Source organism: Nomascus leucogenys, chromosome 5 (assembly GCF_006542625.1).
Source record: "Nomascus leucogenys isolate Asia chromosome 5, Asia_NLE_v1, whole genome shotgun sequence".
In the NCBI taxonomy this organism is placed as follows: domain Eukaryota; kingdom Metazoa; phylum Chordata; class Mammalia; order Primates; family Hylobatidae; genus Nomascus; species Nomascus leucogenys.
The window spans coordinates 4,670,962-4,697,279 of record NC_044385.1 but is presented as its reverse complement, the minus strand read 5'-3'; the positions used below and the strand labels follow the sequence as shown (position 1 = coordinate 4,697,279).

General features: G+C 36.4%; 1 protein-coding gene across 4 annotated transcripts in view; it reads right to left on the bottom strand.

Moving 5' to 3' along the window:
- AKT3 (AKT serine/threonine kinase 3) overlaps positions 1-26,318 on the bottom strand; it is a 356,898-nt gene that overhangs the window by 63,618 nt on the left and 266,962 nt on the right. For all 4 annotated transcript variants that reach the window (XM_030812589.1, XM_030812590.1, XM_030812592.1 and 1 more), the window contains 2 exons: positions 13,217-13,339; positions 3,858-3,986 (listed from right to left, as the gene is read on the bottom strand). In XM_030812589.1, coding sequence (XP_030668449.1) covers positions 3,858-3,986; positions 13,217-13,339 — 252 coding nt within the window. The remainder of the gene's footprint in view (positions 1-3,857; positions 3,987-13,216; positions 13,340-26,318) is intronic.

Below are 26,318 nucleotides of genomic sequence, written 5' to 3'. Positions count from 1 at the left end.
TACTGTCACGAAAAGCCCAGCATTAATAATGGTAATGTACTAGAAATTTCAAGGTCCAAAAAAAGTGAGAGACACCATCTGAGGTAAAACGAAGAGGCTGGCTTCAGCTCCTGCCAATCCCTCCCTAACACTGACCATGTAAATCTGATCACAGTAGCGCCTTGCTCTCAATTCACAAGTGATTTTCCCTAGCCCACAGGATCAAATCTAAAACTCTGTTACATTTCAATCCCTATCTGTGTGTCCAGCCTCCTCTCTTCCTGCTTCCCCTTTTCCACTGCCGGACCCTCCCTGCAGGCTTAAGCACTTTTCCTTTTCCTTCCACTCCACTGTATGGAACTAGTAAAGCAGTTATTTTCTTGCACAGTACTAATTGTTTTCCGTATCTTATCACCTTAGTAAACAGCAAGCCACTTGAGGGCAAAAAACATTTTCTAACATCGTTGTATTCCCAGTACCTAATGTAATGCCTGATACTTAATAAATATTCAATAAATAATTCTTTGATGAATGAATGAGTGTCCTTCAGTAAAATGGTCCACGCTGAAGACCAGAATAAAGGAATTAAATTCTTATTTTTTTAAGGGTAAACACAGTCAAAGTTTAAAAATGCAGTATGTGACACAACATTTAAAATATAAAAGTTACAATTTCATAAGTTGTTTCAAGATTTCTCATAAATAATAACAACAATAATCACTCTTCCCTATAAAAACATGGTGTCTAGATTTGAATTATGAATCAATATGTATCCACCAAGGATGGGTATATAAACTGTTTTTAAAGACCAGACTTTTGAAGTATTAAAAAAGGTATACAGAAATGTTTTCTTGTCTTTAAAGAGAAACTGATAATTTTGTGGGAACTATAAACTTTCCATTCCGAAACAAGTGGACTCTTCTTGCATTAAATTCTTAATTTGTTCTTCAGTTGATGACATTGCATAGGAAATAATATCTTTGTTTCTCAGATCATCTGCTTCTTAAATGATATGTATTCATCTTCTTCAGAAATAATTTACCCTAATTGTGACACAACTAATTTTGTTATTCTAAATATGGTGTATCTTCTTCCATAGCAAATTTATAGCAGGGGTAACTGAACTCCAGAGAAACAAATAATTTTTTGTGACATTTATAAAAACAATTCTATTCTAGAAAATTTTTTATTTGAATAAACAAGAAACAGTGTTACTAAAGTTTTACCTAATTCAACCACAAAAATAGAGAATTCTAAACTACAAATTTTTAAAGAGAGAAAATTATATTTTTGGCAAGAAAATAACAGTAGGAAATTTATTGTATCTTAAATAGTAGCACTTCTTTACAATAACTTAATATTGTTGAAATGTAAATTTAATCCCTAGTTGAAAAGAACTATTAGAATAATAGACCAGCATGAGTTACTTTATGTATAAGGAATGCTAGTATCATTAGGGATTTATTTTACTTCCTAATTTCTTTTGATTACCTTTTCCTGTTGGGCATTTATAAAGCATTCATTTAAAAATTACAATTATTTATATTTGTAAGTGGTCTTCAAATTAGGATTTTGAAGGCCAGGACGTATGTAGTGTAAAAAGTAAAAGTGGGCTTTATAGTCAGACACACTAATTAGAACCTTCATTACACTTCTACCACCTCTTAGTTGTGTACAGATAACATTTAAATATTCTGATCTTATGTTCCCTCACCTTTAAAAAAATTGTATTTGCTATCTATCATCAAAGATTATTCCAAATGTTAAATTATTATTAATGTAATACACTTACACAGCATGTGGCACACAGTAGATGCTCATTAAATAGTTACCCTCACACATCACATATTAACACCTCCCTATTTGCCTATAGCCACAATAACTGTATTGGAGTTTGAGGGGAAATGGAGCACCAGCTGCTCTCTTTGGAAAGCTCTTCCCTTTTGCCTTTGCAATAGGTACCATCACTTTCCATCAACCATCACTTTCCCTGAACATAGTATCTGTGAAAGATGTTATTTTTCAAAGATGGCTGTGGCAGTATCTCCCATCTCACATGCTCTTCTGTAATGTAAAGGTGTGGTCTCTGTCTCTACCACTTAAACCTGTGCAGGCTTACAACTGCTTCAGGGAGTAAGGGTATGACAGAAATGACGTGTGACTTCTGAAAACAGGCCATAAAAGAAGATGCATAAACAAATGTTCATAGCAGCAGCATTATTCATAGTAGCCAAAAAATGGATGCAACCCAAGGTACATCAGCTGCTGAACAAATAAACAAAATGTGGTATATCCATACAAGGGAATATTATCCAGCCATAAAAAGGAATGAAATAAGTATAACATGCTAAAACAGGGAGGAACACTGAATTTTATGTTAAGTGAAAGAAGCCAGTCACAGAAGACTCCATACTCTATGATTCCATTTGTATGAAATGTCTACAATATGTAAATCTATAAAGACAAAAAGCACATCAGTGGTTGTCTATGGGGGAAGGAAGAATAAAGAGCTAACGGGTATGGGGTTTCTTGCTGGAGTGATGAAAATATTCTGGAATTGGACAGCAGTGATAGTTGTACAACTCTGTGAACATACTAAAAATCACCAAAGTGTGTATTTTAAAAGAGTAAGTTTTATGGCATATGAATTGTACTCCAATTATAAAAATATCTGTGAAATCAAGTTTTTAAAAAGTTAATAGTCTTGGTGGTTTACTAGGTGGAAACAAAGGTACCATGCAGCTTCTAACGTGTTCCCTAGGACATTTGCTTTTAGGGCTCAGAGCCAAAGAAGTCTGACTGCATTGAAATTGTCATTATGAGGAAGTCCAGACCCATGGAGAGAAGGGCTACATATAAGTGCTCCTGCCAACAGCCCAAATAAGGTACCAGTGGACAGCCAGCAGAACTGTCAGACTTGTGAGTGAAGATGCTTCCTGATGACTCTAGTCTCCAGCCATAGAATCATGCTCTCACTGTAAAGTCTTTCAAGCTGAGACCTCATACATAGTGGAGCATAAACTAGCTATCCTTGCTATGCCCATCTGCATTCCTGATTCAGAAAATCCATTATTTTATATAAAATGGTTGTTTTCCACTGCTAAGTATTAGGGTGGTTTGTTACACAGCATTAGTAACTGGAACACCATCTACAGCCACACCACACCATTTAATCTTGCTTTTTTTTTTGTTTATGAAACTTAAGACATTATGTTATTTATTTATTTTTATTCTGTCTCCCTCTACTGAAAGTTAAGTTCCCTGAGACTAGGATCCTCTTCTGTCTTGCGCCTGTAACCACATCATCCAGAAAAGTACCTGATATACAGCAGATACAGAATAAATATTTGTTGAATAAACAAATTAATAAATTATTGTGGAACCCTTAGCACAGGGAAGTTACCAGTTTGGAGCTTCCTTTGACATAAATTCCAAAACGTAGCTACTGTCATTTCAATAATTTTCCCAATAAAATAATTTTAAATAAACCCACAATACTATAAATTAAAAATCACTGTTGTTTCTAAGGAAAGTCCAAGATGGTTTATAAATGTAAATACTCTTGCTGAAATCAATTATTCTATTTTAATAAATGAATCAAAATGGGTATAGCCAAGATAAAATGGATATGGCCAAGAAATAAAAATTGATTTAACTGACTTTAGTACCTTTGTGCTTATAGTTTATAAAATTTAATTTCAGTATATTCTTGAACCTACAATATCCTATTATAACAAATTAAGAGCCAAAAAATATTGATTCAGGTTGAAATATAGATAAGAGTAGTAGGTACTACAGTTAACTTTTAATGCTTAAATGGTTTACTTTGCAAAACATTATGTCAATGTTACTTTCCTATTAATGGAACCGAAGCCTACCTCTGGTGCCAGATATTCTGGAGTGCCACAGAATGTCTTCATGGTGGCTGCATCTGTGATCCCTTCTTTGCAAAGTCCAAAATCTGTAATTTTTATGTGGCCATCTTTATCCAGCATTAGATTCTCCAACTGTGTATTAAGAAAAATGACATAATTTGTTCTATAGTCTTCAACAACAGGAAAATACCATTTTGAAAAACTACTGAATGCTGAGTATTTTGGAAACATGACATAGTTGTAGCTAATAGAACGTTCAGTACTTACAAACTCTTGCTTCACGTGTAAAAAGAAACATGTTTTATAAAATATTTCATGATGATAAAATTATTTTTAAACCGATGGGAATGAGTGATATAGCTTTAAGAGCCATTATTTTGTAAGTTCTGAAAATTAAAGCCTAATCAACTTTTCAAAGCAAACACAATCCTCTTTTTTAAAAAAAGAAAATGTGATCTAAACAATCCCAAAGAGATGAGCATCTTCTTCTAGATATATACAGATGGTTTTCAACAATTTCTCCTGGGAATCTATTGCTATTATAAAATATTCACTTACAGAAATGTTTTTGGTGGTGCTTGTAAATCAAACCTAAATCTTATTTTGTAAGGTAAGGCGATATCCTCTTTTGCAGTTCTTTGTAATAAAGAAATACCAACCCTTTTAAACATAAAAAGAAAAAGAATATCAAAGTCAAACAGTCACCAGTTAATAAAAATATATAGCATAAATGTTATAAAGTTGGACTCTCTTTGAACCCATTAATTCAAAACACCAAAGAAAATCTTAAAGATTTAACCAAGTAACAGGATCATGTGCCTCAAGCAGAAAATTATGAAATGTAAGACAGGAGGAATTTGTGCAAAGTCAACACAATTAGAAATAACAATGTAACCAGCCAGTTCCCCTCCAGCTAATTTGAACCTAAGATCATGATTATCATCAAACAAAGATACAGATGAGTTCTGAGTTGTGATCATACAGCTTTATGTATTCAGGGCCCACAAAACTTTGCCTAGTCATGTAGACACAACCTAAAGGTATTTCTTCTGTCATACTGAAAAAATACACAAAATGTGAAAAGTATATTAACAGGATAAATGATAGTTAACTTTTATTTAAGGAATAGATTCTTATTCTACTCCTTAATGTGATGACATTTGAAAGAATGTACCTGGACTCTGAAGTTAATATCAAATTTAAAACAGATCTCCACTTAAGAACATAAACAGATATCAGTCATATAAAATATGTTATCATACTCTCTGCCATATTGTCAAATGTCTTATAAACTAGACACTAAATACAGTTAGGCAAGTTGTGTTCACTGAAGCAAAGATCAGAAAAGACAAAAGTCCTTTTGTTTTTTTTTTTTTTTTTTTGAGACAGAGTCTCGCTGTCGCCCAGGCTGGAGTGCAGTGGTGCAATCTCAGCTCACTGCAGGCTCCGCCCCCCAGGGTTCACGCCATTCTCCTGCCTCAGCCTCCCTTTTTTATAGTACTTCAATGTGCCATCTAACTAAACCAAACGCTTGATATACATTTCATGTATAGCATATCTCACAGAGGTAAGTCTGGCTTCAATTTTTTTCTACAGAAAGCTGAATGAACCAATAAAATATACTGCTGAACCTTAAAAAAAAATTTTTCTTTGAGACAGAGTCTCACTCTGCCACCCAAACTGGAGTGCAGTGGTGCAATCACAGCTCACCACAACCTCTGCCTCGGAGGCTCAAGCCACCTCAGCCTCCTGAATGGCTGGGAACATGGGCACATGCCACCATGCCTGGCTAATTTCTTAATTTTTTATAGTGACGAGGTCTCACTTTGCTGCCCAAGTTGGTCTCGACCTCCTGGGTTCAAGCAATCCACCCATCTCAGCCTCTCAAAGTTCTGGTATTACAGACATGAGCCACCATGCCCGACCAAATCAAATTTTTTTATTTTATCCAAACTCAGTTATCTTGCATCTTCCTGTTTCTCCACCAGCCAGAACCTAGAAACCAAGCCCAGTTTGCACAAATGACAATAAGTCTTGTATATTGAAACCAGTCAGAAACATCAAGAGTCTTCAACTCTCCTATTTTCTCTTTCTGCCTTGGTCTGTCTCTTCTCAGCCTCTGGTTTCTCTCTTTTTTCCACCTCTTTCAAACAACCTCTCTTCTTCCTCCCTCCCACTTTGCCATAATGAGAAACGTTAAGTATATACTAAAGCTTCTGTTGTTTTACTGAACAAAAATGTATATGCCCCGTTATTAATTTTTAAAAATATGCTTAATATATAAATATAATATATAAAATGCTGAAGATCTTTAGTGAATACTCTTTTACTAATATAATACATTAACAATTCTTGTAAAAATTCCAAACAATACATAATATTGAACAAAATGTGAATGTACTTTCTACATCATTCCATTCCCATCTAGTTTGGTGTGTAATGTGCCAATACTCCTCACTTGCTTGGTATGCATGGGAAAGTCTTCATGGAAACACGACAGACAGGATGCACTATTTCTCCACATTTTGACAAAGCTATTTTTGAAGTGGCTGGATACGGAAAAACCAAAATGTATAAATACTGCTTTTTAATACCAAGCTCTGTGTGTATGTATGTGTGTGTAAAATTCTGACTTGCATCTAATTCTGTAACCTCGTATCTCATCTCTGAGCCTCAGATCATGGTTGTGAGATGAAGAATGAAATGAGATGCAAGGATAGGTTTGGGTAAGGAATAGGTTGAGGGTGACCAACTCCCAGTTTGCCCAGAACTGAGGGGTTTCTCAGAATGCAGGACGTGTAAGTGCTATAACTAGGCAGTCCTGGGCAAACCAAGACAGCTGGTTACCCTACTTGTTTTATAAATTAGCTTTTAAAAAAATTACAATGCTATAGTAAGAAATAAGATAAGCCTAAGGGATGATTGAGAGACACGGGGTAAGGGTCATGGCCATGGGGAATGGTAGCATAGTGCCTGGGAGGCAGTAGAAAGCAAAATGGATAAGACTATGGGTTCAAGTCAGAGGGTTCATATTAAAATTTGAGCTTTATCCCTTATTCACTGTGTGACCTTGGGCATATTATTAATTTCTACGTGCTTCAATTTCATCTATAAAACAAAAGTAAATAACAGTAACAATCTCAAAACAATGATAGTTTTGAGAATTAAATGAGATGCTAAATGCAAACTTAACATACCATAAGAATTGAATAAATGAACTGATCTTTTCTTAAAACATGAAGAGTTTAAAGGCTTATTTGTAAATTGTCATGATGTGGGCTCTTCTAAACAACACTGTATTTTAAAGAAAAGAACAAAGTTCAAGAGTGGAACCCTATAAAACATTTCTGTTGGCTCAATGACTGCATTAAAAATACTTTTCAACATGCAATAATTTAAGTAACAAAACACAGGCTAGGCACAGTGGCTCATGCCTGTAATCCCAACAATTTGAGAGGCTGAGGCAGGCAGATCGCTTGAGCTCAGGAGTTCGAGACCAGCCTGGGCAACATGGTGAAACCCTGTCTCTACCAATACAAAAAATTAGCTGTGCGTGGTGGTATGCGCTTGTGGTGCCAGCTACTCTGGAGGCTGAAGCGGGAGGGTTACTTGAGCCCGAGGTGTGTGGGGAGGTTGTAATGTGCAGAGATGGTGCCACTGCACTCCAGCCTGGGTGACAGAGTGAAATCCTGTCTCAAAAAAACAAAACACAAATATTTTATAATTTTCTTTTTTTTTTTTTGAGACAGGGTCTCGCTCTGTTGCCTAGGCTGGAGTACAGTGGCACAATCACAGCTCACTGCAGCCTCAACCTCCCAGGCTCAATTGATCCTCCCACCTCAGCCTCCTAAGTACACAGGCGTGCACCACTACCACGCCCTGCTAGTTTTTGTTTGTTTCTTCCTTCCTTTTTTTTTTTTTTTTTTTTAAGAGATGGTATTTTGCCATGTTGCCCAGGCTGGTCCCGAACTCCTGGGTTCAAACAGTCCGCCTACCTCTGCCTCCCAAAGTGCTGGCTTGGGCTACTGTGCCCAGCCTCATAATTCCCCAGTTATTTTGAAGTAGTATCCACATTCTTCTATCAATTACTTTGTCTTCTCTGACCATCCTAAAACGTCATTTTGCTGAGCATGAATGACTAAAACTTGTCCACCAAAAGTATTAGCTTAAAAAATAATATCCCCAAATCTAATCTTGTATAAAGATAAATCAGGAGATAATAAAATGTCCAGTTCTGTTTTACAATACAGATAATTTTACTCAGGATGCATTAACAGAGTTTCTGTAAAATACAAGAACCATTAGTAGGGTGATTTGTAAACCTGCAGAATGCACAGAAACACCTGTAAGTCTTTCCAAAGCGTATCAATGGCCTAGATATATCAATAACATCTGGAAATCACTGTCTTGGTTCATTTAACACTAACATAATGTAAGTAGTATCTCCATTATTTACAGTAGTCATACATTTTTAGGAATCTTTCTACTGTGTAAAGGAGGAAGAAAAATATTTACAAATGATCTTTCTTTAGTCTTCTCTTCTAAATCTCTTTCCTTCTTCCTTTTGTTAGCCATACAATATGTAATGCATATTGTCACTGACTGCTTAGGTACTCTAAATTTAAGAAACTTTACATGCATCTGTTTGATATTCACAGCCAATCTTAGTTTCCAAGATGGAGAGTAGGGCAGCATGCTTATGCTTAATGGATGCATCCACTAACAAAAGTAGTGATGAAGTCAAATACGAAGTCATAAGAAACAAGATTGTATATTAAAAATCTAAGTCATGCTTACTATTTCTATCAGAGGGTTGTTATCTAAAAGGTGCTTTTGAGGAGAGAAAAAAAAAACTAGACATAATACGTCATAGAATTTCCACCAAAAAAAGGACAACATTTTTTGCCTAGCTGAAGTGGACAGGCATTATTTGACAGAGGGTCTTGATTCAGTGTGTATATGAAGAAACGGTAGATTTTAAAATATTTATTCCTGTGCTTAGTGGGCACAAAATTGTAACAAAAATTACTATGCTTCCTCCTGTTCTTGCTGATGGCTAGCATAAAATTAAACTTTAAAAATCCTAGCTGTCTTTAATACAGTGCTTCCCAACCTTTTACATTTCACAGTAAAATAACAATTGAAAGTTGTGGGGCATACCAGGTTCACTGGACAAGATGCTTGAAACCAGAACTCACTGGCCTGGAAGCTTCTCTGAACACTTTGCAGGCCGAGGCATGGTTGTAACCTGTTTGTAGCACCCAGTCTGAGAAGCTATGCTTGAATGTAGGCCAGACTAAATATTCGAAAGTTAAAAAACACCATATATATGGTATCATTTTAATTAAATGACTGACATTGTGATTAAACAAAGGAATGAAAATAGCAGTTCCTAAGGGCTCCGATGACTACTGCAGCAATAGCAATAAACAATTCCTGTCACTCACTCTTACACCACATTTTAGCCCACATACATCAAACTCAGTTTTAGGCACCAAGACTCACTCAGGCCCAAGAAGGTAGTAAGGAATTCCTACTCTGCACATTGCAGGTTTAAGTTTACGGGCATCCAGTGCCAACATGTCACAAGCTGACCTGCAGAAACTGAATGGCCATGAAATGAGGAAAGTGTGCTGAAATCCCGAAAGAAAAACGTTTCTTCACTTCAACCTCTTAATCCAGAAAAGGACTCATCATGTAAATAGACCCCAAATAGGTTGCCAGGTTATTTACAAATTTATTACGAATAAGGAACATAGTCCAATACTAGTACAATTTGATTTTAGAAGTGGAAGGAATGAAGAGCAGTGGCTTAAGATTTCTATATAGGAGGAAATCCAGTGACCATCTGGTTAGAAGTGGGAGCTGGGGAGTATCTTGAGACTCAGCAAGCGAAGCAAGCATGCTTTCCCCACTCAAACTGCATTTATTTGAGGTGAACATCAGGGAGCTGAGGAGGACGAGGAGGGCTATGATAAAACTCTCTGAAGCCACCCCTTCGTGCCATTACTGAGTGTTAGAAAGTATCTAAATTTATCTGATGCTTTCTCATATTAATACTATAAATGGTTAACTATTCTCACATTAGGTGGAAAACAAGATTAGGTGTTCTACAAATAGGAAATAGCAACAACTTAAGTATTATTTTCTCCCCTAAACTAGCAAGAAATTAATTCTTAATGAATTCCAATATAGTTATATTCACCTTTGCAAATGTCCCTGTTCAGCCTATGCTGTGCTTAGATGGCCACAGTCATTGGTTGTATTTGTAAAATAAGAGCTAAGTAGAAAAGAAGATTTCAACATATAATTTGTGCCACTGAAGAAGTCTTTGAAGAGATTTCTTCAAATTTTTGGGCAATCATGAAGCAACAGCAGTTTTCCTTAAGTAATCACAAGGAATTTGGGTCCTTAATAAAAATAAAACTTCATTACATGATGTGTATTGACAAATTAAATGAACTTACTTTCTAAAGTACAACAAAGGTTTCAACAATTTTTCTGTTGCTATAAACACTAATTTATTAGGAAACAGGAACTGATAAAAATATCTTCAGTTAACCTGCACATAAAAGAAGGCTCTGCCTCCAATGTGAATGAGACAGCGGCAAACGGGTATGGATTTACTTGAGAAGTGCTGCTACTGTAGGCATAGCAATTGGATTTGCATTTGAACAAAGTCAAAGTTATTAGTAATGAGAACAGAGACAAATCTGAGACTGATCAAAGTGGGTAACTAAATCAGTTCGTGATAATGTTCTTTAATACATCTGGTATAAATATATTTGAAACACTCATTCTCTTACCTTCTGCAGTTTAATTTGAAGTTTAGGCTTACAAAGATTTCCCAAAGTTAATCCAATGTATCCCCCCTCTATAATTTCATTTCAACTCTAGAAGTCAGAATGATATAGTAACAAGAACATTCAATAAGAAGCTAGGATTATGAGTTCCAAAAATCCTGACTGCTATCAACTCAGGTCATTACTTTTAGTAAGTCATTTACTAGGCTTCTAGGTTTGAAGGAGATCACCTATAAATTAAAGACCAGCTCGAAATTTCTGTGATCTTACTTAAAATATGTCATTGTATTATAAATAATCCTGTTACCATGGATACAAGTAACATTTGTGTAAGTTTTGGATGTTTGATTTCTTATGTTACGTGGATTTTTCTAGGTGTACCTTTACAGTTTCTGTCCTATGCTAAATATATACTTAGATCTTTAAGTTAAGGCTATATTTTTTAAGAAATAAACTCAGGGAGCAGAGACCACTTAATTTTCTAGTAAACTTGGTGAACTGTGCATGTGGTAACTAATTGACTGATATTCATATATAAAGTAGGTACTTTATTTTGCAGTTTGACAAATTTAGTCTAATTCCATCATCAGAAAGAATGGGGCAGTGGAACTCACTTAATGAGCTTCAGTATACCAATATGTTGGCTGGGCATGGTGGCTCATGCCTGTAATCCCAGCACTTTAGAAGGTCGAGGCCGGCGGGTCACGAGGTCAGGAGATTGAGACTATCCTGGCCAACTCCGTGAAACCCTGTCTCTACTAAAAATACAAAAATCACCTGGGCGTGGTGGCACATGCCTGTAATCCCAGCTACTCAGGAGGCTGAGGCAGGAGAATCACCAGAACCAGGGAGTTGGAGGTTGCAGTGAGCCAAGATGGCACCACTGCACTCCAGCCTGGCGACAGAGCGAGACTCCATCTCAAAAAACACACACACACACACACACACACACACACACACACACACACACCCAATATGTTGATTCATTTGATGAGAAATGATTAAAGAAGAAAAACTGACCAAGACCATAATCAATACTGCAATCAAATGAATATTCTTTTCTTTAGCAGTCTTTAAGCTAATAATTCAATCTTTTGAATTTAAGCTTTCTGGATGTTACCTATTACTTCAAAATTGTTCTAATTTCCTTAAATCTAAGCCTCCATGTTTTTATCGTTCCCCTTTTCACCCCTACAAATAGGATTCATAAAACATGTAGTGGGAATGCGAGAAGTGGACTCAGGAAGAGCAGAGCTAACTACTTCTAAGTATATTTGGAAAGTTAACACATATTTTGTCATGCCACATAACTAATTCCTTTAAAGAAATTGATATTTAAGCCATTTAGACAGTATAGGATTATCTGGCCATGCAGATACATGAATGCTGAATTCTGCCATATTCCTAGTTATAAAGAGATTCAGGCTAAATACAATCAAACTATTAATTTGTATTAATCTTTAGCCCATTTTGGCACTTAAACAGTTGGTCATCTCTGATCTAGATGTTTTATAGGTACATAGTTCAGTTTTTCCTATATACAACATCTTATAGCTTCTATATACCTCATTTCAAACAAAACAGAATTTCATAAAAGCCTCATGTAACTTGTTTCTACCAATCATTGTGTTACATGAAATAGTATTTGATCAATAAGGCAATTCTGTGTCAAATTTTATACACAATTTGCTTCTTACAAAAGTAAGACTAACATCTAGAATTTATTCAAAATGTGTCGTGGTACAAATTCCTTTAATGTCGCCAACCTAATTCATAACGCTGTCAAGAGAATTACTATTACCTTGTATGAGTTACTCCTGGGATCAACAAATGACAACCTGTGGACTAAATTGAGCCCATCGCCTATTTTGTTTACTGGAACATAGCCAAACATATTCATTTACATACTATCTGAGGCTGCTTTTACCCTACAATGATGGAGTTGAGTAGTTTACAAAAGAGACTATATGAACAGCAAAGCCTAAATTACTGTCTGCCCTTTACAGAAAGTTTGCCAACCCTGAGCTATCCTAAGGGTCTCATCATAATGAACTTAGAGCAGTCAAGCCACTATTACCAACGGAACAAATAGAGTGCTTTCATAAATAAAGCACGAGGCACATTAATACATGGTTATTATATTAAAATGCTTCCGGTATTTAAAACCACCCAAAGTTAATGCTAAAATCAAAATGAGTACGTTCCTTCCAATAGTCTTACTATGTTTCTTCATAAAACATTTCTGTAAACATAATAAAACTTGTTTTAAATGTAACTTGTGAAGTTATTTGACTTAATCACGTTTAACATTTTTATTTGATCCAAGCAGTCGAGCAGAAATCACTTTGCAAATCAAAAACCCACACATAAATCAACTACATACATGTTAGTGAATAAAATTTCCTTCAAATGTAGTGAACTAAATTTTTCAAACATAGGGCTTTTTTCCCAACTAAATCTGCTTTTCTCAAAACTGTATAACTTTGTAATTACTTTATGTTTGTCCCTATAGTCTCTGCAAAAACAAATTTTGATTACTTTTTTTTTTTTTTTTTTTACCTTGAGATCACGGTACACAATCTTTCCGGAATGTAGATAGTCCAAGGCAGAGACAATTTCTGCACCATAGAAACGTGTGCGGTCCTCAGAGAACACCCGCTCTCTCGACAAATGGAAAAACAGCTGCAGGGTAAACAGCAGGGACAGGATTGTAATAATTACTGATTTAGTGGGGGAAATTAACACAAACATAAAACACCTCTCATCACCATATTGTGATGATAGATAGTGTACTCTCAGTGGACACTGAACACTCTTAGACAGCAGCTGGCTTATCTTTTCCAGGTTTCCAAGGGGAAACTGCGAGCTGTTAAATCAGCGTTTTAATCAATATACCAATCTTGTTTAAGGCATTCCGCTTGCTATCCATTTAACCTTCAGTTACCAGAGGAAAAAAGTATGCATCATCAGATTGCAATTTCCCCCTCACTATACTGTTGCTTCACTCTTCAAGGATTAGGTATTGAGACATTACTAAAATAAATGAACACAAGCATAGATATATTTTCTACTTAATTATTTGATTTCAAAGACAAGACAGTCAATTTGCTGAAACTGATTTACACGAACTTGTTATATTCTACAATTTTTGATTCATCATGATATCTCTAGAAATATTTTCAAAGTAGAAGTCAAATTATTATTGAATTCTATGGTGAGAAACTTTAAGGTTTTACGTTTTTAATTTATTTTAGTAACGCCCAAAATGAACTGAGAAACATCCATTATTCCCATCGCAGTTCTCAATGTATATTCTATTTTCAATAATAATTAGCTACAATGCCAGTCCTTTCTCATATAATCACTTAAAACTATAAGCCCATAAATTTCCTAGTCAACCACTTAAAACACATACCATTCGACAGTCAACATTCACTGGGTGCTTACTGTGACCAAGCACCCAGCTCTCCAATAGGCCATTTCTTCATTAAAGAAACTACAAATATTATCTCTCAATTGGACAACATACATGAAGAAAGAGCAGGTTTCAGGCACTGTGAATTGACTATCAGTCTTTGTTGTTGAAACATGCTTAGAACAATGAAAGATTGTTCACAGTGCTGAGTATATTGCCAGGTATCGTGGTTATTAATAGATATACAATACATGTCTGTGAAAAAAATGAACCAATCAGCCAATGTACCCTTGACTGCAAGATCAGAAATTATTCCCTTACATGGATCATTGACTCGTAATGTTTCTACAAAATTGGTGAAAATGATGGTTAAGATTTGTTCTGCAAACACCAAAGTCATTATTTCAAGTAAATAAAACAGGCTCCCTACAAATTCATTCTTCCTCATTCCCATCCCCACCTTTGCTTAACAGAATATTATAAGATAAGCTTTATGCATGACCCATTGGCACAGTAAACAGACAGAGAAAATATCACCTATAGCCCCAAAAAGTGTAGCACAACAATAATTACATTAAAACTAAAATATTTTGCAGTCTCTGAACTTTAATGCTTCCTATTATATTACTGTATTTTATCAAATCTCGTATGCTACCAATTGGGACTGCATCATCATTTTATAAAACACCAAGGAAAAAAAGGTTGTCAGTTAAAACTACAACACATGATCTATTCTAAAAGGCATTCTGATTACAGAAATGTTAAGTATGTCTTCCAAATAATCAAATACAGTATGTGAAAAGTCAAGTCATTTATACAATTACTCAGGGATATTTTAAAAAATTCATTCATTTCATATAGTTAGATATATATTATCAATGTATTACCAGCCTAACAAGGATAGAAAGTAGAAGGAACCACATTTTCCAGGTTAAAATAATTTCTGCCATGCAAGATACCACTAACTTTGATGAAAAGATCGTGTGATCTCTATGTGGAGTTGCGGTAGTCTTCTAATGAGATGAAAATAGTGATTAAGTTTCTAAACTTTCTTAAAAGAATGTCAAGCCTACTACCCACTCATTTAACTTTACAAAAAATATGGATCCTCCCTAAATCAATATAATATATGCAAGATTCTAGATCTTTATTTAGACTGTGTATCTTCAATGTGTCTGCCAGCCAATTTCTATAAATGTATCAGCTAAAAATTATATTTAAGGGAAAGAATTTACTTCTCAGTCTGCTATCTGATGTGTACCCTTACTACTTTATGGAACTTATTCTTGTTAAGATAACCAACAACCCCTTAATCGCCAAATCCAATAATCTATTTACGGTCTGCACTGCTTCTTCCAATTTTGAAGCTTAGGACATCACCTACTGCCCTCTTTCTTGAAACATATTTCTGGGCTTTGGTAATACGACTCTCTCCTGATTTGCCTCCTAACTCTCTGGCTAATCCTTCTCAGTTTCTACTTTGGCTCTGAACCAACTTTTCAATTCAGCATTCATTTAGTGAGTATCAATTATTTTAAAGTCACTGCTGGGCACTGGCGAAGAAAAAGAGGGAATACAATGATAAGACAGAATCTCTTATGTTTACAAGCATTGATTGTGGTAACATTCTCATGAGTATACACTTAACTCCAAACCCATCAAGTTGTTCCTATTAAATATATACAGCATTCTGTATATCAATCATAACTCAATAAAGTGGTTTAAACAAAAGACATAATTCCTGCCATTAAGCAATATGAATGAAGAGGACACAGGTATTGATTTTTAAAAAAAGAGGGTTGTGATAAATTTTATAACTGAGATATTAAAAGCACTTTGAAGGCAAAGAGGGATTAATCTGTGCTGGCATCATGTAAGGAGACTTCATAGGTAAGAAAAAACTTTACCTAAGTTTTGAAGAATGGGTTTTTCATAATGGAAAATTTAAGGGAAAAATCTCCAAAAAAGTACTACTCAAGTTTTATCCATTTGTATTTCCAACACAGCCTAGGACAGTACCTGCACATAGTAGGTGATTAATAAAACTTTAGAAAGCATTAATACTAAAGAGGAAATGGCAAGAAAACACATGTAGGGACACATGTAGCCAAAAAATAATATACAATCAGAGAAATAATAGGACTTCTGGAAAAAAAAAGATGAGATCAGATTGGTGAGGATCTTTACTAACATGATATGAGCATGAATTTTTTTTCTGTAGATAATAAGTATGAAAGAATTTTAGGTTAAAAATTAGCATAATTTGGTTCCACATATGCAAATCAATGAATGTAATTCATAATATAAACAGAACTAAACACAAAAACCACATGATTATCTCAATAGACACAGAAAAGGCCTTCAAAAAAATTCAACATCGCTTCATGTTAAAAATTCTCAATAAACTAGATATTGAAGGAACATACATCAAAATAATAAAAGCTATTTATGACAAACCCACAGCAAATATCACACTGAATGGGCAAAAGCCAGAAGCATTCTCCTTGAAAACCAGCACAAGACAAGGATGCCCTCTCTCACCACTCCTACTCAACATAGTATTGGAAATGCTGGCCAGGGCAATCAGGCAAGAGAAAAAAATAAAGAGCATTCAAATAGGAAGAGAGGAAGTAAAATTGTCTTTGTTTGCAGATGACATGATCCTATATCTAGAAAATCCCATCCTCTCAGTCCAAAAGCTTTTTAAGTTGATAAGCAAATTCAGCAAAGGCTCAGGATAGAAAATCAATGTGCAAAAGTCATAAGCATTCCTATACAACAATAACAGAGAACCAAAGCATGTATGAACTCTCATTCACAACTGCCACAAAGAGAATAAAATACCTAGAAATACAGCTAACAAGAGAAGTGAAGGACCTCTTCAAGGAAAACTACAAACTACGGCTCAAGGAAATAAGAGAGAACACAGACAAATTGGAAAACATTCCAGGCTAATGAATATGAAGAATCAATATCAAAGTAATTTATAGATTCAATGCTATTCACAATAAACTACCATGGAAATTCTTCCCAGAATTAGAAAAAACTATTTTAAAATTCATATGGGACCAAAAAAGAACCCATAGAGCCAAGACAATCCTAAGCAAAAAGAACAAAGCTGGAGCCATCACACTACCTGACTTCAAACTATATTACAAGGCTATAGTAACCAAAACAGCATGGTACTGGTAACAAAAACAGACACATAAACCAATGGAACAGAACAGAGAACTCAGAAATAAGACCAAATATCTACAACCATTTGATTTTTAACAAACCTGACAGAAACAAGCAATAGGGAAGGACTCCCTATTGATTGACTGATTGACTGAATGATTGATTGAGACAGAGTCTCACCCTGTCACCCAGGCTGGAGTGCAGTGGCATGATCTCGGCACACAGAAACCTCTACCTCACAAGTTCAAGCAATTCTCCTGCCTCAGCTTCCTGAGTAGCTGAGATTACAGGCATGTGCTACCACACTGGGCTAATTTTTGTATTTTTAGTAGAGATGATGTTTCATCATGTTGGCCAGGCTGGTCTCAAACTCCTGACCTCAAGTGATCTGCCCACTTCAGCCTCTCAAAGTGCTGGGATTACAGGCATGAGCCACTGCAACTGGCCAGCACTCCCTATTTAATAAATGGTGCTGGGAGAACTAGCTAGCCATATGAAGAAAACTGAAACTGGACCCCTTCCTTATACAAAAATTAACTGAAGATTGATTAAAGAAAAATGTAAAACCCCAAACTATAAAAACCCTAGAATAAAATCTAGGCATTCAGGACATAGGTACGGGCAATATTTCATGATGAAAACATCAAAAGCAATTACAACAAAAGCAATAATTGACAAGTGGGATCTAATTAAAGAGCTTCTGCACAGCAAAAGAAACTACCATCAGAGTGAACAGACAACTTACAGAATGGGAGAACATTTTTGCAACCTAGCCATCTGACAAAGGTCTAATATCCAGAGTCTACAAGGAACTTAAACAAATTTACAAGAAAAAAAAAACCCCATTCAAAAGTGGGGAAAGGACGTGAGCCGATACTTCTCAAAAGAAGACATTTATGTGACCAACAAACACATGAAAAAAAGCTCAACATCACTGATCATTAGAGGATGCAAATCAAAACCAGAATGAAATAGCATCTCACACTAGTCAGAATGGTGATTATTAAAAAGTCATGAAACAATAGATGCTAGTGGGGCTACAGAGAGATGGGAACACTTTTACAATGTTGGTGGGAATGTAAATGAGTTCAACCACTGTGGAAGACAAGTGTGGCAATTCCTCTAAGACACAGAACCAGAAATACCCTTTGACCCAGCAATTTCATTACTGGGTATATACCCAAAGGAATACAAATCATTCTACTACAAAGATACAAGCATGCATATGTTCACAGCAGCACTATCACAATAGCAAAGTCATGGAATCAACCCAAGTGCCCATCAATGATAGATGGATAAAGAAAATGTGATACATATAACCCATGGAATACTATGCAGCCATAAAAAGGAATGAGCTCATGTCCTCTGCAGGGACATGAATGGAGCTGGAAGCCATTATCCTCAGCAAACTAACGCAGGAACAGAAAACCAAACACCTCATGTTCTCACTCATAAATGGGAGCTGAACAATGAGAATACATGGTCACAGGGAGAACACCACCACACATTAGGGCTTGTGGGGCAGAGCCAGGGGAGGGAGATCATCAGGAAAAATGGCTAATGCATGCTGAGCTTAATACTTAGGTGATGGGTTGATAGGTGCAGCAAACCACCATGGCACACATTTACCTATGTAACAAACCTGCACATCCTGCACATGTACCCTGGAACTTAAAAATAAAATAAAATAATTAGCATAATGTTAAAAAGGCAATTCGGGTAGCAATGAGAGAATCAACTAAAAATGCCTGAGACTACAGACGCCTAAACAATTTTTAAGGTACAACAAAAAAGTTACTGATCACCACTGTTATGAAAAGCTGCAGACACAATGAGAGAAAACCGTACCAATCTGCAAGGACATCACTATCTGGTTACAAGAGCCAGATACATAAAATTTTCTACTAAAGTTATGGTAATTATTACAAAGCAGAAAAGACATTTAAAGAATAAGCATGTTTGGAAATATCAGAAGTTATATTTGAGCTTGCAGAGAGTTTCCGAGGGACATCAGCTAACGTAGTAGTAACAGACATATAAAGAGAATCAATATTCCAGAGGGAAATAGCTTTTACCACTTGGGTCAAGGCAGAAATCAACAATGTTGAGGTTTTTCTATGGCTGACTGAGTAGATGCTGATATAAAGGAAAAGAATGGGAATGGGGACAGAGGAGCAGTGAGTTTTATTTTGACATGCTGATATCTAAATAGGCATTTGATAACACAGCTTCGCAAGGTCATGAAGGTAGATACAGGAATCATTCATAGAAAGGATATTGTTAAGACTAAGAAGGCAAAGAATAGTCTAGGAATTCAGTAAAAACTGAAAAGATAAGTGAAAGCAGAATCTTAGGGTACTACTATACATAGGACAGAAAAAAGAAGTAGAACAGGACATTCAGATGAAATACTAAGAGATATAAAAAAAAGGAAGCAAGAATACAAGAAGTGAAGGGAAAATAAAAGTTTCAGAAAGACAGGAACATTTGCTGTACTTAGGAATTAGGTCATCTGTTACTTTTCAAAGGTAAGTTGTCATATTTAGGTGGGCTGAAAAGAGAATGTGAAGGTAGAAATAATACACCATTCCTTTAGAAAAAAATGAATGAGGTGAGCCACGGTATTATTGAACCAGAAGGTTTTCGGTGCAACATATTAAATAGTGCCTTCAAGAAAAAGGTTTGTCTAAAGAAGTTGACTTATATAACTACAATTCATATGGAATAGGTACACAAATGAAACACCAAAGAAATAATGAAGCAAGGAACAGGTTATTTTAGGTTATAAAAATTTAATACAGAATACTTGAACATGAAAATACATGACAAAGTATATGGGAAAATGACAAATAGTGCAACAATAATTAACTCTGAAGAAGCATAAAATTTAATTTTCACCTCATATCATAACAAAATAAAATTTATATGTATTAGTCAAATATGACACTTCTCAAAAGAAGACATTTATGCAGCCAAAAAACACATGCAAAAATGCTCATCATCACTGGCCATCAGAGAAATGCAAATCAAAACCACAGTGAGATACCATCTTACACCAGTTAGAATGGCCATCATTAAAAAATCAGGAAACAACAGGTGCTGGAGAGGATGTGGAGAAATAGGAACACTTTTACACTGTTGGTGGGACTGTAAACTAGTTCAACTATTGTGGAAGTCAGTGTGGCGATTCCTCAGGGATCTAGAACTAGAAATACCATTTGATCCAGCCATCCCATTACTGGGTATATACCCAAAGGACTATAAATCATGCTGCTATAAAGACACATGCACACGTATGTTTACTGTGGCACTATTCACATTAGCAAAGACTTGGAACCAACCCAAATGTCCAACAACGATAGACTGGATTAAGAAAATGTGGCACATATACACCATGGAATACTATGCAGCCATAAAAAATGATGAGTTCATGTCCTTTGTAGGGACACAGATGAGACTGGAAACCATCATTCTCAGTAAACTATCACAAAGACAAAAAACCAAACACCGCATGTTCTCACTCATAGGTGGGAATTGAACAATGAGAACTCATGGACACAGGAAGGAGAACATCACACTCCGGGGACTGTTGTGGGGTGGGGGAGGGGGGAGGGACAGCATTAGGAGATACACCTAATGCTAAATGACGAGTTAATGGGTGCAGCAAACCAACATGGCACATGGATACATATGTAACAAACCTGCACATTGTGCACATGTACCCTAAAACCTAAAGTATAATAATAAAAATAAATAAATAAAAAAACTAGAAAATATGTATAAGTAGTTATCTAGTCTCAAGATGAAGAAGAATTTTCTAAGCATAAAAGAAATAGAAGAAATAGACTTTTTGCTTTTCCCCAAGATGGTGGGTTAGAGGCTTTCTGCATGCCTCAGCCACTTGGACATAGCAAGATAGCAGATAAACTCTGTGAGCTTTAATTCAAGAAGGAAAACAGCAATCTACTGGAATCATGAAGTACACTTCAGATCCCAGAGAGGAGAAGGCCAGCAAACAGCCCCAGTGATGGCATCCAGCTGATAAAAGTTAAGTGAAGCCCCAGTGCATAAGGGAGGCAGGGAGCCTCCCTCTGTGACTCACCCTTCCCCTGGGGATCCAAGCAACCCAGGCCAAGGGAGAGCACTTTGTTTCTCCCAATCCTGGAGCTAACTTGGGAGTGGCCTGGAGTCACTGTGAGGTAAAAAGCTGCAGGCATTTTTCCAGACCCGGGAAAAAGAGCAGGACAATGTTTTAAATTTGGGCACATGAAAAGTCAGCCATTCCTTGGTGACCCAGCAGTGTGGCTGCACAGGCATGTCAGTCTTGGACCAGAGATTAAAACACCTGCTCTGGAGTGGAATAGGGGCTCCACAGTCAAAACTGTGGAAAGTGCCCCAATAACAGGGCTAGAATTGTGCTTTCCCCAGTTTCAAGCCTGGGGCAGCAGGAGAGCCGCTACAGCTGCAGTTTCTCCTGGGCTGCAAAACTTGCAGCCACAACCAGCTTGGCAACCTGGAACAGATTTGCATGTGCCATTGCTGGGTAACCCACTCTGTTCTCCTGAGATCGTGGTGCAGTAGGGCCCTTGCTGCTCCATCTCCAAGCACATCTCTGGCATCCAGAGTAACCATTTGCCTAGTTCAGCAGCCTGAGCCACCGCACTCCTCCTGGACATATGTTATGGTGAAGCAGAGCTCTCTCTGCTCCATACCCACGCAGATCTCTAGGCATTCAGAGCACCTCCTTGCCTGCTTCTGGAGTTTGAGTCACCCCAACCCTCCTATGCAGAGATCTTAGTGCAGAGGGTCTCTGCTCCATGCTGTAGGCATCTTGAGCACCTACTCTCCTGGACTAGAAGTGTAGACCATCCCCTATCTCTGTGCAGAGAACTTGGGGCTGAGGAGGTTTCCCAGCTACACTACTAGGCACATCTCTGGGCCCTTGATGGTCACCCACTGCATTCTCCCTCAGCACTAGTGCCTGTTTCTGTCATCAGGGGACCTGTAGGTGGACCTGTCAGGTCTGGCCCTGCCATTCCTGCCCTCTGCCAACCCCCTGACCCTGGGGCTGGGCAGTGAGCTCAGACCATGGTACATTCCATGAATTGGCCATAGCCTGTGGCAACAAAGAGCTTCTGCCAGTAAACAAGTATCAAGGTATACACTAAGGCATGTTGGCTGCAGTTAGCGCTTACCTCTAAGCGCCATCTACAGGCTTGCAGGTCAAATGCCACAGCCCAAAATAAAATTGGCCAAAAGAAGCACAGAAGACTAAAGAAACAAAGTCAAAGACCCTACCCAGAATTCTCTATAGTCACATCCTGAAGGGAGGGGAAGAAAAGGGAAAGGAGAAAAAAATATATAATAACATTATAGGGAAAGAAAAAGAAAGAAAAAATCCTACCCACATGAAAATAATTACAAAAGTTACAAGTGTTAGGGTCTCCAGATAAGAAAAAAGCACTGTAAGAATTCCAGCACTATGAAAAATCTGAATGTAGTGATACCACCAAAGGATCACACTAGCTCTACAGAAATGGTCCCTAACCAAAATGGAAACTCAGAAATGACAGATACAGAATTCAAAGTATGGATTGCAAGTAAGCCCAATGAGATCCAAGACAAGGTTGAAAATCAACAAAAAAATACTTCCAAAGTAATCCAGGAAATGAAGGAAGAAATAAGCATCTTTAAGAGACATCAATCAGACTTTCTGGAATTGAAAAAATTCACATAAGGAATTTCAAAATACAACTGAAACCTTTAACAATAGACCGGACCAAGAAGAAGAAAGACTTGCAGAGCCTGAAGACCAGTATTTCAAACTAATCCAGTCAGACAAAAATAAAGAAAAAATAATTTTAAAAAATGAATGAAGTCTTCAAGAAATATGGGATTACAGCGAGTGATAAAACCTACAAATTACTGGTATTCCTGAGAGAGAAGAAGAAAAAGTAAACAATGTGGAAAATATATTTGAGGAAATAACTCAAGAAAACTTTGGTAATCTTGTTAGGGAGACAGATATCCAGATACAAGAAATCCAGAGTACAACTGTGAGATACTATACAAAATAAACATCACCAAGGATATTATCACCAGACTGTCCAGGGTGAACACTAAAGAAAAAAAAATCTTAAAGGCAGCTAGAGAAAAAGGGCAGATCAGAGGGAATGTCATCAGGCCAACAGTCAACTTCTCAGCAGAAACCTTACCAGCCAGGAGAGACGGGACCTATTTTTAGCATTCTTAAAAAAAAAAAAAAAAAAAAAAAAAGAAAGAAAGAAATTCCAACCAAGAATTTCATAACCTGCCAAACGAAGCTTCATAAGTGAATAAGAAGTAAAATCTTTTCCAGACAAACAAGCACTAAATGAATTTGTTACAACTAGACCAGCCTTATGAGAGATCCTTAAGGGAATTCTAAATATGGAAACGAAAGAAAAATAAATGCTACCACAAAAATGCATGTAAGTACATAGCCCACAGACCCTATAAAGCAAAAACACACACTAGAAAGTGTAAGGCAACCAGCTAATAACTTCATGATAGGATCAAAACATCACATAACAGTATTAGCTTTGAATGTAAATGGTCTAAACACCTCACTTAAAAGGCACAGAGTGGCATGTTGGATAAAAAAACAAGACTCATCCATCTGGCTGTCTTCAAGAGACCCATCTTATATATAATGACACCCATAGGCTCAAAGTAAAGGTTTGGAGAAAGAGCTACCACGCTAATGGAAAACAAAAAAGAGCAGGAATCACTATTCTTTCATCCGATAAAACAGACTTCAAACTAACAGCGGTTAAAAAAAAAAAAAAAAGACAAAGAAGAGTATTACATAATGATAAAGGGTTCAATTCAACAAGGAGACTTAACTATCACATATATATACATCTCTTCCATGTATGTATATATCTTCCATATATATATATATACATATACACACACATACACACAAATATATCTTCCATATATATATCTCACATATATGTATGCACCCAATATTGGAGCACCCAGAGTCATAAAACAAGTACTACTAGATCTACAAAAAGACACAGACAGCAACACAATAATAGTGGGGGACTTCAACACCCTACTAGCATTAGTGAGATCATTCAGGCAGAAAACTCACACATTCTGGACTTAAACTCGACACTTGACCAACTGAACCTGAAAAACATCTACAGAATACTCCACCCATCAACCACAGAATATACATTCTTCTCAGGTGCACATGGAACAATACTCCAAGACTGACCACATGCTCATCCTTAAAGTAAGTCTCAAAAAAGTAAAAAAAAACAAAAAAAAAACACAAAAAAAACCCTGAAATCATACTAACCATACTCTTGGACCACAGTGGAATAAAAACAGAAATCAATACCAAGAAGGTATCTCAAAGCCATACGGTTACACCAAAATTAAACAACTTGCTCCTGAATGTCTTCTGGGTAAACAACAAAATCAAGGCAGAAATAAAAATAGTATTTGAAATAAATGAAAATAGGTACACAACACACCAACATTCCAGGGATGCAGCAAAAGCACTATTAAGAAGAAAGTTGAAAGCACTAAATGCCTACCTCAAAACATTAGAAAGATCTCAAATTAATACTCTAACATCACATCTAGAGGAACCAGGAAAACAAGAACAAACTAACCCACAAGCTAGCAGAAGAAAAAAAATAACTAAAATCAGAGCAGAACGGAACAAAATTAAGACCTAAAAATCTACATAATGAAATGATGAAGCCAAAAGTTGCTTCTTTGAAAGGATAAGGAAGATTGCTAGACTGCTAGTGAGATTAACAAAGGAAAAGAGAGAAGATACAAATAACCACAATTAGAAACGACAAAGATTACATTACAACTCATCCCACAGGAATAAGAAAGGTCCTCAGAGGCTGTGTGTCTATACACATGAACAAGAAAATCTAGAAGAAATGGATAAATTCCTGGAAACACACAATCTCCCAAGACTGAATGAGGAAGAAATTGACACACTGTACAGACCAATATCCAGTTCCAAAATTGAATCAGTAATAAAAAAAACCTACCAACCAAAAAAGTCCCGAACAAGACGGATTCACAGTTGAATTCTATGCGAGGTACAAAGAAGAGTTGGTATAAATTCTACTGAATCTATTCCAAAAAAATGATTTTACAAAGCCAGTAATATCCTGATACCAAAACCCGGCAAAGACACAATGAAGAAAGAAAATCACGGGACAATATCCTTGATGAACACAGGTGCAAAAATCCTCAACAAAATACTAGCAAACTGAATTGAAAAACACATCAAAAAGTTAATTCACCATGATCAAGTAGGCATCATTCCTGGGATGCAAGGGTGGTTCAACATATACAAATCAATAAATATGATTCACCACATAAACCAAATTAGCTTTCAATAAAATCCAACATCACTTTATGATAAAAACCCTCAACAAACTAGGCATCAAAGGAACATACCTGAAAATGATAAGCGCCATCTATGACAAATCCACAACCAACAACATACTGAACAGGCAAAAACTGGAAGCATTCCCCTTGAGAACTGGAACAAGACATGGATGCCCACTCTCACCACTCCTAGTCAACATAGTACTGGAAAGTGCTAGCCAGAGAAAATCAGGCAAAAGAAAGAAAGAAAAAGGCATCCTAATACGCAAAGAAAAAGTCTATCTCTCTCTCTTTACTGATAATGATTCGATACTCAGGAAACCCTAAGGGCTCCACCAAAAGGCTATTAGAACTGATAAATGATTTTTGCAAGGTTTCAGGAGAGAAAATCAATGTACAAAAATCAGTAGCATTTCTATATACTGATAACATGCAAGCTGAGAGCCAAATCATTTACAATAGCCACACACACACACACACACACACACACACACACACACACACACAAATCCAGGAATACATCTAACCAAGAAGGTAAAAGATCATTACAAGGAGAACTACAAAACACCGTTAAAAGAAATCATAGATGACACAAACAAATGGAAAAACATTCCATGCACGTGGACTGGAAGAATCAGTATCAGTAAAATAGCCATA